Source organism: Meriones unguiculatus, chromosome 14 (assembly GCF_030254825.1).
Source record: "Meriones unguiculatus strain TT.TT164.6M chromosome 14, Bangor_MerUng_6.1, whole genome shotgun sequence".
Lineage (NCBI taxonomy): Eukaryota > Metazoa > Chordata > Mammalia > Rodentia > Muridae > Meriones > Meriones unguiculatus.
The window spans coordinates 36860055-36875001 of record NC_083361.1 but is presented as its reverse complement, the minus strand read 5'-3'; the positions used below and the strand labels follow the sequence as shown (position 1 = coordinate 36875001).

General features: G+C 40.4%; 1 protein-coding gene across 1 annotated transcript in view; it reads left to right on the top strand.

Moving 5' to 3' along the window:
- The first annotated feature begins 10874 nt into the window (after positions 1-10874).
- Positions 10875-14947, top strand: part of LOC110555995 (vomeronasal type-2 receptor 116-like) — a 34894-nt gene continuing 30821 nt past the window's right edge. Inside the window, exon 1 of the mRNA XM_021649512.1 lies at positions 10875-11089. Within this exon, the coding sequence (XP_021505187.1) occupies positions 10875-11089 (215 nt within the window). The remainder of the gene's footprint in view (positions 11090-14947) is intronic.

Here is a 14947-nt window from a genome sequence, read left to right as displayed (position 1 = left end):
TTGCCTGGTCTCGTTGGTTGTCTCACGCCCGTTTTTCTTTCAGGCTTGGTTCTTCTCGGACCCCATGAAATACTAGGTCCCTCGGGTCAGGGCATGTGGGCTGTGGAGAATTGAGAGTAGAAGGCAGGATGTGCAAGCCATACCCTGTAACAAGTAGGGACTGAGGGGTGCTGGACGAACCAGGAGGCCAGATTCGCTTTGATATGCTAGATACCTCAGCTTTTTGTCTTGGTCTGAAATGTAACACTGACCACTGACTTTCTGAGAAATCTATTTCCTTTTAAAATCCTGAGTTCTTAAAATGTCCTCCCTGGTGTCAATATTGTTAATACTATGTATAGTATAGCATACTATAGTATAAAGTATAGTATAGTAATTCTGGTTATTTAAATGGTAATAGTGGAGGTCTCTGAGGGAAGGATAAAATTGGCTTTTTGGTGTCATTTCATTTGAATAGTGAAGGAAATGAGTATCCAACTTCCCAGTAAAGCTCTCCAGAGTGAGTTACTGTGTCAAAAACTTAGAACATTTCATGTAAGTGTAGAATCTGTAGCTATAGTTTCACTTTTTTACTTTTTTTGAGCATTACAATTTATTCACTTTGTATCCCAGCTGTAGCCCCTCTCTCATCTCTTCCAATCCCACTTTCCCTCCCTCTTTTCCTCCTATGCTCCTCCCCAAGTCCACTAATAAAGGAGGTCCTCCTCCCCTTCCATCTAACCCTAGCCTATCAGGTCTCATCAGGCCTGGCTGCATTGTCTTCCTCTGTTGCCTGGTACAGCTGTACTCTCCCCAGGGGGAGGTAATCAAAGCGTCAGCCACTGAGTTCATGTCAGAGACAGTCCCTGCTCCCCTTACTAGGGAACCCACTTGGATGCTGAGCTGCCATAGCTACATCTGAGTAAGGGGTCGAGGTTATCTCCATACATGGTCCTTGGTTGGAGTATCAGTCTTTGCAAAGACCTCTGGGCCCAGATTTTTGGTTCTGTTGCTCTTAGAGCTACTGTCCCCTCCAGGTCTTTCTATCTCCCCCTACAGGTCTTTCTATCTCTCCTTCTTACATAAGATTCTCTGCACTCTGCCCAAAGTTTGGCTATGAGTCTCAGCATCTGCTTCTATACCCTGCTAGGTAGAGTCTTTCAGAGGCCTTCTGTGGTAGGCTCTTCTGTTCCCTGTTTTCTCCTTCTTCCGATGTCTATCTCATTTGCTTTCTGAGTGAGGATTGAGGAACTTCCCTAGGGTCCTCCTTGTTGTTCAGCATCTTTAGGAGTATGGATTTTAGTATATTATATGGCTAATATCCACTTATGAATGAGTATATACCATGTGTGTTTTTCTTCTTCTAGGTCACCTCACTCAGGATGATCTTTTCTAGATCCCACCATTTGCCTGCAAATTTTATGATTTCCTTGTTTTTAATTGCTGAGTAGTATTCCATTGTGTAAATGTACCACAGTTTCTGTGTCCATTCTTCTGGTGAGGGACATCTGGGTTGTTTCCAGATTCTGGTTATTGTTCTGTTCTGTTCAGGAAGTTGTCTCCTGTGCCAATGAGTTAAGGCTCTTTCCCACTTTTTCTTCTAACAGGTTGAGTGTGTCTGGTTTTATGTTGAGGTCTTTGATCCACTTTGACTTTAGTTTTGTGCAGGGTGATAAACATGGATTTTTTTGCATTTTTCTACATGTAGACATCTGGTTAGACCAGCACCATTGTTGAAGATGCTGTAGGCCTTCTTTGTCAAAAATCAAGTATCCATAGGTATGTGGGTTTTTTCTGGGTCTTCTATTCAAATTCATTGATCCACTATTCTGTTTCTCTGCCAGTACCATGCAGTTTTTATCACTGTTGCTCTGTAGTGAAGCTTGAGATCAGGGATGGAGATACCTCCAGAAGCTCTTTTATTGTACAGGATTGTTTTAGAAATTCTGGGGTTTTTGTTTTACCCTATGAAATTGAGAATTGTTCTTTCAGGTTCTGTAAATGATTGTGTTGGTATTTTGATGAGAATTGCATTGAGTCTGTAGATTGCTTTTGGCAGGATGGCCATTTTCACTATGTTAATCCTACCAATCCGTGAGTATGGGAGATCTTTCCATCTTCTGATATCTTCTTCGTTGATATCAAGTTGCAGTAATACTGCTAATCTATTTTCCTATTAAGACTAGAAGGGCAATGCAGGAAGAGGAAAGAGTCCCACATTCAGGCAACAGAGTCAGAGACAGCCCTGTTCCCACTGTTAGGAGTCCCACAAGAAGACCAACCTACACAACTGTAACATATATGCAGAGGACCTATGAAGGGAGACATGCAGGCTCCCTGGTTGGCAGTTCAGTCTCTGTGACCCCCCCCCCCCCATGAGTCCAGATTAGTTGATTCTGTGGGGTTTTGTGGTGCCCATTACCCCTCTGGCTCCTACAATCCTCCCTCCCCCTCTTCCTTAGGATTCCCAAAGCTAAGCCTAAAGTTTGGCTGTGGGTCTCTGTATCTGTTTCCATCAGTTGCTGGTTAAAGCGCTCTGATCTCCGATGACATTTGGGCTAGGCACCAACCTATATGTATAACAGAATGTCATTAGGAATCATTTCATTGACCTTTTTTTTTTCCGTTTGTATTTGGTTCTATTCTAAGTCTCTAGGCTAGCCAACCTCTCACTCCCAGCCATCCAGAAAGTGTCAGGGGTGGGCTCCCTCTCATGACATGAATCCCAAGCTGGACTGGGCATTGGTTGGCCACTCCTACAATTTCTGTACCACCTTTACTCCAGCACATCTTGGAAGCAGGACAAATAGTAGGTAGAAAGGTTTTGTCTGGCTTGGTGTCCCAATCCCTACACTGGAAGTCTTGTCTGATTACTGGAGATGGCTGGTTGAGGCTCCATCTCCCCCATTGCTAGGGGTACTAGCTAGGGTCACCCTCAGAGCTTCCTGGGAATTTGCAATACTCTAGGTCTCTAGCTCATCCCAGAGATGCTCCCCAACCCCATTCCAGGATACCACTTGTCTCTTCCAATACTCTTTTTTTCCATCCTTCCTACCTGATCCCTTCTGTTCCCATTGACACCCCAATCCAGAACCAACCCCCCTGCACCCACAATGTGTATTCTATTTCCCCTTCACAGTGATATTCATGTGTTTCTCTCTTGAGCCTTCCTTGTTAGTTAGCTTCTCTGGGTCTAAGATTATAGCATGGTTATCTATTACTTTTAAGCTAATTTCCACTTATGAGTACATACCATGTTTGTCTTTCTGGTTCTAGTTTACCCCATTCAGAATGATCTTTTCTAGTTCTAACCATAAGACCTTTATTTTAATTTATCATTTTCTTTGACTGTGCCCTCTACTTTGTCTTAAATCTGGGTGTCCAGTTGGCTACCTGATCTGCCTAGAGTTGTTGCATATATTTGTTTGTTTGTCTTTCTGTCTGTTTGTTTGTTTGTTTGTTTGTTTGTTTTGGTGTTGCAAAACATGGTTTCTCTGTGTAGCCTTGACTATCCTAACCTCACTTTGTAGACCAGGCTGGCCTTGAACTCATAAAGGTCCCCCTTCTTCTGCCTCCCAGAGTGCTGGGATTACAGGCACACACCACCACACTTGGCAAGTTACTGCATTTTTTTTAAGATGAAGATGGGTAGACTTTATTACAGAGCCCAGTGAAGCACTCTCCAGGGATGAGAGAGAGCAATGACAAAAAAGGACCATTGCAAAGCCAAATAATCCTATGGAGGAGGAAAAGACCTTGGCTATGAAGTTTATTGGGTGTTGGTTTTATACTACTTCCAGTGCTCTGAGGAGTATATTTCTGTACAGGTGACTGACTGATCTGTTTGAATTGTCTTATAAGGGTTAAGGCTCCTGAACCAGTTTCAGATAGGTATCAATTAATAATCTTCAAATTGGTTCAAAATATCATGTCTTTATAGTTTTTTTTATGTTTTCTTCATTATTTAATCACTTTACAACCTGACTATAGACCCTTCCCTTCTCTTCTCCCAATTCCACCCTCACATCCTACTCCCCCATTCTCCTTCTCCATTTCCTCAGAGAAGGTACCAACCCCTCCCAGCATATCAAGTCATATCAGGACTAAGCACATCCTCTCTCACTGAGGTCAGACTAGTCAACCGTGCTCTAGGAAAGGGATCTGAAGGTAGGCAACAGAGTCAGAGACACCCACTGCTCCAGTTGTTAAGGGACCCACAGGAAAGAAAGCTGCAATTCTGCTACATATGTGTTAGGGTACCTAACTAAAGAACATATCAGCCATGTATGTTCTTTAGTTGGTGGTTCAGTCCTTGTGAGCCCCCATGGATCTAGGTTAGGTTCCTCTAATGGGTCTTCTTGTCGTGTCCTCGACCCCACTGGCTCCCTCAATCTTTTCCTCTACTCTTCAACAAGACTTCCTGAGTTCCACCCAATGTTTGACTGTGGGCCCCTGCATTCATTTTCATTATCTCGTAGAATTCATAAATTTACTACTGATTACACATCAGGCTATTATAACCACCTCAACCTATGCTACAACCAACCTCTAGGCTTCTGCCAAGACCTGACTGAAGTGCATCCACACTCAGGTCCCTTGGTGCTTTGTCCTATTCCATACCCAGACTTCCCCCATCCTCCTGCAGGGTCTGGCCTGGTTAGAACCTATTACCTCAATATCCACAACTTTTTTGAAAACCCCCAGATTCAGCCTGGCCCCACAACCACTGCACTAGCCTCTCTAACCTTCTGTGTATTTACTGCAAAAAGAGCTCTAAGCACAAACCAGAATCTTTCCTACTTATTCCCCCAAACCACAGAACTCTCTCATGTCATACCCAGCCTTTCCAATCAGACCTATCTAGCCTCATTCTTCTTGCTTGAAAAAGGAAGAACAGTCTGTATAACAGGCTAGTTCCTTCTATCCACCTGACAACATTCTTACCAAGCCATTTCCAACCCCTCAACCTAACCATCTCCTACTCCTTTTCTTTTTTCCAAACATGCATTAATCATAACAAGCTCAGAGCAAACAATGGGAGTCTGAAATTCCAGATAGCATCATAAAAATAGTAACAATAACAAAGTTCAAGCCATTATTTTATCTCTAAAACCTACACATATTGTAAAATTGTTTACTGGAGAGAATTAACTAGATGAACTCCAAAACATCCAACTTAAAAGAAGTATCATAAACATCATCAAAGAGTTGAAGGAGCTTAAAGAAGACACAAAGAAACAGCTCAGTGAACTTAAGGAGAAAGAAGTTATGGGGAATAAACACTGTAGTGGCATCAAAAAATAAAAATAAACATACAAAAAGAAAACCTCACCAGCAGAGGTGATGCACGTCTTTACTTCTAGCACGCGGGAGACAAAGGTGGGCAAGTTTCTGAGCTTCAGGACAAGCCTGGTTTATATAGCAAGTGTCAAGAAAGCCAAGGTCAGAGAAACCCTGCCTGAAAAAAACAAAAACAAAAAATGAAACAAAAACCAAGGCTAGTGGAAATGACAAAGGCAATCCAAGACTTGAGAATGCAATTCAATCAAAAGATAGAAACATGTAAGAGGACTCAAGATGAAATGAAGATTTGGCTGAAAAGCCCAACCATCCAACTAGAGATAGAAAGACATGGAGGACACAGGAACTCCACAAGGAAATTAACAGAGCCAAAAAATCTGGGCCCAGTCTCCTGCAGAGACTGATGAATAAACCAAAATGAAATCAGAATATTGACATGCATCAGAAAGATAATACACCATGACCAACCTGACTATAACCCCAAAATGCAAAGATGGTTCAACATATGGAAGTCAATAAATGTAATAAATCCTATAAACAAACCTAAGGACAAAAAAATCACATGCTCATTCCAACAGATAAAGAAAAATTCTTTGACAAAATCTAACATGCCTCATGTTAAAAGTCCTAGAGAATGTAGGTCTAGAGAAAACACAACTCAACACAATATAGGTTAAATATGAGAAACCTTCACCCCAAAGTCAGGAACAAGATGCACACTATCCTTATTTCAATACCGTGCTTAAAGCACTAGCTAGCTGGAGCAATGTGACAAGAAAAGAAAATTAAAGGGATACAAACAGAGAAAGAAAAAGTCAAATTATCTTTATTTGTGGATGATATAATACAATGAGATAGATACAAATTAGAGATCCCAGAAATTTTACAGAAGACTTCTAGAAATGATAAACTAATTCAGCAATTTGGGCAGATGGCGAATCAACTTGGACAATTTTGTTTTCAGCAATAAATATACAGTGAAGAAATTCATAAACACACTCCCCTTCACAATAGTCTCAAAACTATCTAGTAATAAACCTAACTAAATAACTGAGAGAATGCTACAATGAAACCTTTAGACCTCTGATGAAAAGAGAGTAAAAAATAGAAAGACACTCCATGCTCATGGATTGGTAGGACTAACATTGTGAAAATCACCATTTTTCCCAAGAGCTACTTTGTCAGTGTAATCCCAATTAAATCCCCATCTCATTCTTCAAAGAAACACTAAAAAAAAAAATCCTAACATTCATATGGAATTACAAAATATCACAGACAGCCTGAATAATTGAGAGCAAAGAGAATAATACTTTTGTGATTGCCGTTTCTGATCTTAAGATAAATTACAGAGCCATAGCAGTAAAAATATTATGACACTGGCACATTTGACAAAGATGCCAAAGGCATATTTGACAGAGATGCCAAAAACATACGCTGGAGAAAAGAAAACATCTTCAAATAATGGTGCTGAGAAAACTGCAAGACCATACACAGAGGAAGGAAATTTATCTATCACCTTACACAAAAACTAATTCCAAATTGATTACAGACTGAAGCGTGAAACACTGAAACTCTTAGAAGGAAGCATGGGCAATACTGCACCTGATATCTGCGTAAGAAAGGTCTTTCTGAATGGGCCCAAATTTACCCATGACTTATAGCAAACTGACACATAGAATTTTATAAAGCTAAAGTTTCTGCATAGCTAGACAATCAACCAGATGAAACCAAATGAAAAGAACACCCACAGAATGCCAGAGAATCTTTGCAGCTGTACATCTGACAGAAGATTCAAAATCCAGAATATGCATCTTTCTGCTTCTGGGAGAGCTCACTCAGGATGATCTTTTCCAGATCCCACCATTTACCTGCAAATTTCATGATTTCGTTGTTTTTTATTGCTGAATAATATTCCATTGTGTAGATATACCACAATTTCTATATCTATTCCTCCACTGAGGGGCATCTGGGCTGTTTCCAGCTTCTGGCTATTACAAATAAGGCTGCTACAAACATGCTTGAGCAAATATCCTTATTGTACACTTGAGACTCTTTTGGGGATATGCCTAGGAGTGGTATGGCTGGATCTTGAGGAAGCGCTATTCCTAGTTCTCTGAGGAAGCACCAGATTGCTTTCCAGAGTGGTTGTACAAGTTTACCTTCCCACCAGCGGTGGAGGAGGGTTCTCCTTTCTCCACAACCTCTCCAGCATGTCTTGTCACTTGAGTTTTTTATCTTAGCCATTCTGGTGGGTGTAAGGTGAAATCTTAGGGTCATTTTGTTTGCATTTCTCTGATGGCTAATGAGGTTGAGCATTTCTTTAAGTGTTTCTCTGCCATTCGATTATATTCCTCTATTGAGAATTCTGTTTAGCTCTGTACTCCATTTTTTAATTGGATTACTTGATTTTTTGCTGTTTAATTTCTTGAGTTCTTTATATATACTGGATATTGGTCCTCTGTCAGATACTCACTCATATAGACATATAATATAGGATAAACCTACTAAAATCTGTACACCTAAAGAAACTAATCAAGAGGAAGGATTCTTGCTAAAATGCTCAATTCCTATCCAAAAAGGCAAAGAGGCTGGACACCAGAAGAAGGAGAAAACAGGAAACAAGTCAGGAGCCTGACACAGAGGACCTCTGAAAGGCTCTGCCTTGCAGACTATCAATGCAAATGCTGAGACTTATGGGCAACCTTCAGGCAGAGTGCAGGAAATCTTAAGAAAGAAGTGGAAAACAGTAAGATCTGGAGAGGACAGGAACTCCACAAGGAGAGCAACAGAACCAAAAAATCTGAGTACAGGGGTCTTTCCTGAGACTGATACTCCAACCAAGGACCATGCATTGAGATAACCTAAGACCCCTGTACAGATGTAGCCCATGGCAGTTCAGTATCCAAGTGGGTTCCATTGTAATAGGAACAGGGACTGTCTCTGACATAAACTGACTGGCCTGATCTTTAATTACCTCCCCCTGAGGGGGAAGCAGCATTACCAGTCCACAGAAGAAGACAATGCAGCCATTCCTGATGAGACCTAATTGACCAGGATCAGAAGGAAGGAAAAAAATACCTCCCCTATCAGTGGACTTGGAGAGGGGCATGCATGCAGAGGGTGGAGGAAGGGAGGGTTTGGGACGGAAAGAGGGAGGGAACCACAGCCCCCTGTGGATACAAAGTGAATAAAGTGTAATTAATAAAGAATTTTTTAAAAACTCCAGAATATGTAAAGAACTCAAGAAATAATGGGTCAAAATAACAAATGACCAATTCAAAAAAGTAAGCCTGGGACCCATACCTTATGAAACAAAAAAAGAACTAGCTAAGAAAACTCCCCCAAATTATCATCATACTTAACTATAGGGAAATTCAAATTAAAAAATTTTTGATAATTCATTTCACCTCAGTCAGAGTGGTAAAGAAAAAATGGACAACAAAGGGTAGTGTCATCCTATTCAATCCCCATGGAGTCCTTAGGGAGTGGGGATAGGGTGGGAGGAGGGCCTTCTCCAGGCAGACTGTTAGGTAAAGTAGGGCAGAAATAATAGTGAAACTCACCTGTGTCATATCCCACTATTGATTCCCCACTATCAAAGAGAAGCCATTATTACACAGTGACTCACACCCTATGCTGTGCACCGTTTCCACTGTGAGTATCGTGATTAACATGCATCACACAGCAGAGTCACAGACTTAACTCATCCTGTGCTTTGGGGAACAGAGACCTTCTTTACTGACAACTGTACTCAGTGATTGAGGAGATTAGAAACTAGATATATTTCTAAGGTATTATGTTTCTTTTTTGAGATTTTTTTAATTTATTTTTAAATTAATTACAATTTATTCACTTTATGTCCCAGCTGTAGCCCTCTCCCTCATCCCCTTCCTCATCCCCTCCCAACCCAGCCCTCCCTCCCTCTTCTTCTCCCATGCCTCTTCCCCAGTACACTGATAGTGAAGGACTTCCTCCCCTTCCATCTGACCCTAGCCTATCAGATTTCATCAGGACTCTCTTTCATAGTCTTCCTCTATGGCCTGGTAAGGCTGCTCTCCCCTCAGGGGGAGGTGATCAAAAACCCAGCCACAGAGTTCATTTCAGAGACAGCCCCTGTTCCCCTTACTAGATAGCCCATTTGGAGACTGACCTGCCACGGACTACCTCTGTAACAAGAGGTCTAGGTTATCTCCATGAATGGTTCATGGTGGACTATTAGTCTCAGAAAAGACCCCTTGGCCCAGATTTTTTGGTTCTGTTGCTCTCCTTGTGGAGCTCCTGTCTTCTTCCAGTCTTTCTATCTCCCCCTTCTTTCACAAGATTCCTTGCACTCTGCCCAAAGTTTGGCTATGAGTCTCAGCATCTGCTTTTATACCCTGCTGGGTAGAGTCTTTCAGAAGCCCTCTGTGGTAGGCTCCTGTCTTTTTCCCTGTTTTCTCCTTCTTCTGGTGTCTATCCCGTTTAACTTTCTGCATGAGGATTGAGCATCTTACTCAAGGTCCTCCTTCTTGCTTAGCTTCTTTAGGTATACAGATTTTAGTATGTTTATCCTATATTATATGTCTAATATTCACTTATAAGTGAGTATGTACATGTGTGTCTTTCTGCTTCTGGGATACCTCACTCGGGATGATCTTTTCTAGTTCCTACCATTTGCCTGAAAATTTCATGATTTCCTTGTTTTTAATTGCTGAGTAGTATTCCACTGTGTAAACGTACCACAATTTCTGTATCCATTGGTATTACATTTCTTAATGACATTATTTTCTCAGATATGAATAATCAGTGAGTGAGCCATTGTTCTAAGATTATATTATGATAATATGTTGATTCAGTGATTCGTGGTGGATAAAATACTATTACAGAAAGTCAAAGTTCAGATACAAACAAGAAATTTGATTTCTGCACTGACATGAAGGTGATCATTTGGAAATCAATTCAGCAAAACCATTAGTTTTATCAGAAAGACACACAACTGTTTAGAATGGGGCATAAACATAACATGCAGTCATACACACATCTGTAGAAAAAAGAAGGTTCTATGACTCATGGAGACCAGGAAATCAAAACTAGGATTGATAGTCTCCAGGTCTACAGAGCATGGTGTCTGCTACTGTAACTTGGTCAGGCCTGGCACGGTTTTTTTTTTTTTTCCTTTTCCTTTTCATCTACCATGGCATCATCTGGTGTAACATGTTTGTATCATCATAAATGGCTTTCCCATAAGTAGTTTCTTGGTTCACATTTGTGGCCCAATTCACTAAGGAGTTTGTGTCTTGGGACTGTATCTCGGTAGTCTTGGATGAAATCATATTGCCTGTTGCTGGAAAAAATCCTAAAAATATTTTTTAATATTTTTTGTTATGACTGAAATGGGCCTCAGATTCAAAGCCTGTGGGAAGAAAGAGTTGGAGAATGTCACAGGGGAGTAAGTAAAGAGTCTTGTCAGAAAGAACTGGGGATGATTCAAAGGAAAACTTTAGTCACCAATAAAGTTAAAAACAAACATGCACACACATGAGCCATGCATATATGTGCTGGATGCTGCACAGTTCGCTTTATCATGCTCACGGACGGGCAGATACTTTGTTAATATGCTATTCTCTTGGATGTTTATCCCTTTTTTTTTTCAGGTTCCAATTCTTATGTGCTCCTACAGCAGCAATGAATGCTTAGTCAGAATAAATTACAGTTTATATGGTAAAGGAAATATAGTGATTGCTGGATTTTTCCCTGCTTTTGCTGTCTACCCACTCGACAAAACAACTGATTGGAGGATGATTACATTTACCCAAGATATTATGGTCGAGTAAGTCCTTTATCCATTTGTTCCTGTTCAAAATTTGACATTTATATGCCCTTGCAGAAGTACAGATCTAAAGGTCCTTATTCAAACTCTTTACCCCATTAAGACATTTTCTCTCCTCTATTGCTATATCTTTCTGTAGTTTTGTCTTCTTAGTAACTCATCTGGTACTTTCAAAGAATAAGAAGAATGTAGGGCTTGCTTTGTTTTCTTTTCCACAGTAGACACTGGAAATCTGCCCCCCGTCTCCCCTCATATTCCCTACCATGCCTGTAACTGCTCAAGGTTTGGGTGTTTTCAACATTAGAAAGTTGATAGAGTACTTGAGGGAATTCTAGAAGTCTAGCTGTACTCCTGTAAAAAGGGATGATGCCACTGAGGTTACTGATCTGTGGTTTCCTGGTGTGAGGCTGGAGTGACAAATAATGTCTGTGTTTTCTGATAATGATTTGGGAACAGGAATGTCAGGGTTAGAAATTAGGATCTACTCTCTGCTTTAGAAATATTTTCATCCATCTCAGATTGTTTTATCTGACTTTTAATATTTGAATTCTCAGATAACTTACCATGCTCATCTGTTGGTTCATTGTTATAAATGTGTTTCTGGGCCTACATTGATTGCTATAGAACCTCTGAAAGATGTTTCCAGGCATTCTCAATGATGTAAGATTAAAACATATTGTCAGAAAAGTCAGCTTGAGTTTCTCAGGTCCTGCTAAAGAGAAGCAATCATGCATGTCAGTGTTTAAAGGCAGTCAGATGTATTTTTGCCAGACACACATGCCCGTAGTTGTAGGTAACCATACAAAAAGTACCTAAAAATGAGAAGAGCAGCTTACACAAAAGTCTGAACTAAAAAGGGGACACAGCAGTATGTATTCAGGAATTAGGCTGGAGACAATGTGTGGAAAATCACATAATAGAAACAGAGGGTGGGCACCTTTTATTTTCTTCTCTTACTTTGTAAGGTCCGGAATATATAGTCAGCCTTTAGGAAAGGGACTTGTTTAGAGATGGGAGAAAGAAAACACTTTGTTATGTTTATCATATCTTATAGGTCTATATAAGTGAGTATATCCCATGTTTGTCTTTCTCCTTCTGGGATATTTCACTCAGAATGATCTTTTCTAGATCCCACCATTTGCCTGCAAATTTCATGATTTCCTCCTTTTTGATTGCTGAGTAGTATTCCATTGTATAAAAATACCACAATTTCTGTACCCATTCCTCCGTTGATGGACATCTGGGTTGTTTCCAGGTTCTGGCCATTACAAATAGAGCTGCTATAAACAGAGAAATCTATACACCTAAAAAAAGATAATCAATTGAGCGGACATGGGGTAAGATGATCAATCCTCATTTAGAAAGACAGATGGGATGTGCATTGAACGTATGACAGGAGTCTACTGAGCGCATCTGAAAGACTCTAACTAGCAGTGTTTTCAAAGCAAAGACTCATGACCAAACCTTTGGCAGAGTACAGGGAATCATAAGAAAGAAGGGGAGTTAGTCTGATGGGGAAAGGATAGGAGCTCCACAAGGACCAAATATATCTGGGCACAGGGTCTTTTCTGAGACTGACATTCAACCAAGGACCATGTATGGATATAACCTAGAACCTCCACTCAGATGTAGCCTGTGGTAGCTCAGTAACCAATTGGTTTCCCAAAGTGAGGGGAACAGGGACTATTTCTAACAAGAACTCAATGACTGGCTCTTTGGTCTCCCCACCCCCGAAGGGAGGAGCAGTCCTGTTAGGCCACAGAGGAGGGCTTTGCAGCCAGTCCTGAAGATACCTGATAAAACAGGATCAGATGAATGGGGAGGAGGTCCCCCCTATCAGTGGACTTGGAAAGGGGCACGGTGGAGATGAGGGAGGGAGAGAGGGACTGGGAGGGAATGAGGGATCGGGACACGGCTGGGATACAGAGTTAATAAAATGTAACTGATAAAAAAATAAAAATAAAAAAAAAAGAAAAGACTTTGTTTCTGTTACACAATGACTGGCAAGTGAGCAATTCATGTATTTTGGCTGATTGTCCTTCTGATGTACAAAATATCCCCATGTCTAATGTGAAAACTCATCATTTTTTTTCATGAATCACCACTGAGTTTATGACAAATACATGTGCATTTTAATCATCACTATTTTCTTATGTATTTCATCCTTCAAATACATTTTTACCAGTTAGAAATAGTATTCCATTTGCAAAGAAAAATAAATAAATAAATAAATATAACAGTAAAATCCAGCAAACAGCTTTCTATTGGTTTAATTTAATAAAAATGTAAATGAAAAAGAAAGAAAGAAACAGAGGACTGAGAATGGATCACTATCAGTACGGAATTACTGTATCTGCTGAAATGTGACTATGGAAAAAGTAATCAATTCAGCAATGGTAGGGCAAAATGTTCAAGTTTAAATGTCGTTTGACATTAAAGATATTGTTATAAGTTTAATCTGAAATAGATACACAAAGAAAGCATAGTAAAGTTAAAAATTGATATTTAGACAAAACATTCTGTGGGAGAGTCTACTGGCCCCAGGGATCATTGCTTACTTCACGTAGTATTACAAAGGTGTATGGCCTACCAGCCGTTTGCAGCCTGCATGCTAAGACTGTTCTGCTTTACAGCGATGGTGTCCCTTTTCTCCTCTTTTCTGCTTTACAATCTCAACAGCTCAGGAACTGTGCATCAGCCTCAGTCCCTCTTCAGGTTGCATAGCAGCCATGCCATGCCTGCAAAGATCACACTTGTAATTATGTAAGCTCTCTGCGGCTGGCTTGTCTAATATGTAGGAGAATAGAGTGCTGTGTAGGTGTGACTTAACATCTTATGGAGTTAGAAATAAAGCTAAAATAAGCCTCCATTATAAAAGCTATAAGCAAGTGTATCAAAGCAGATGCTGAGACTCATAAACAAACCTTGGGCAGAGTGCAGGGAAATCATATGAAAGAAGAGGGAGTTAGTAAGACCTGGACAGGAAGGGAGCGCCACAAGGACCAAATATATCTGGGCACAGAGGTCTTTTCTGAAACTTACTCTTCAACCAAGGACCATGCATGGATATAACCTAGAACCCCTGCACAGATGTAGCCCATGGCAGCTCAGCATCCAAGAAGGTTTCCTTATTTAAGGGAACAAGGACTGTCTCTGACATGAACTCAGTGGCGGGCTCTTTGACCTCCCCCTCAACCCCTGCGAGGGAGGAGCAGCATTGCTAGGCCCCAGAGGAGGACATTGCAGCCAGTCCTGATGAGACCTGATAGGCTAGGGTCAGATGGAAGGGGAGGAGGACCTCCCCTACCAGAGGATTTAGAGAGGGGCAGGGAGGAGATAAGAGAGAGAGAGTGGAATTGGGAGGGAATGAGGAAGGGGACTACAGCTGGGATACAAAGTAAATAACCTGTGATTAATATTAAAAATAAAAATTATTAAATAAATAAATAAGACCCTTTCAAAAATAAATAAATAAAACCTATAAGCAATTAGCATGTTTGACTAAGACAATACATTTTCAAATTGTCCTTCATAGAGAGTAGGGCACATGCAAGCATATACTCTTCAAGGCTCGCAACTGCTTTCATACTTTTCGTTAAATTTTTCACAGACATGTGAGAGACTTTACATGTAATTTGAAAGAGGAATTGTTCTGTCTTTATTCAAGTAAATTGCCTCATGTTCTAATTGTAGCTGTAAAAGTATATTTATCTTAATTACCTTAACTACAAAAGATCATAGTTGTGCAGTAAGCATCATTTTCTATGACACTGATTTTGTGTGGTCTAATTTTCTAATTGAATTTTACTTTCTTGTAAAAATTATGAAGATGGTAAGTGAATATTTGATAGATTCAGA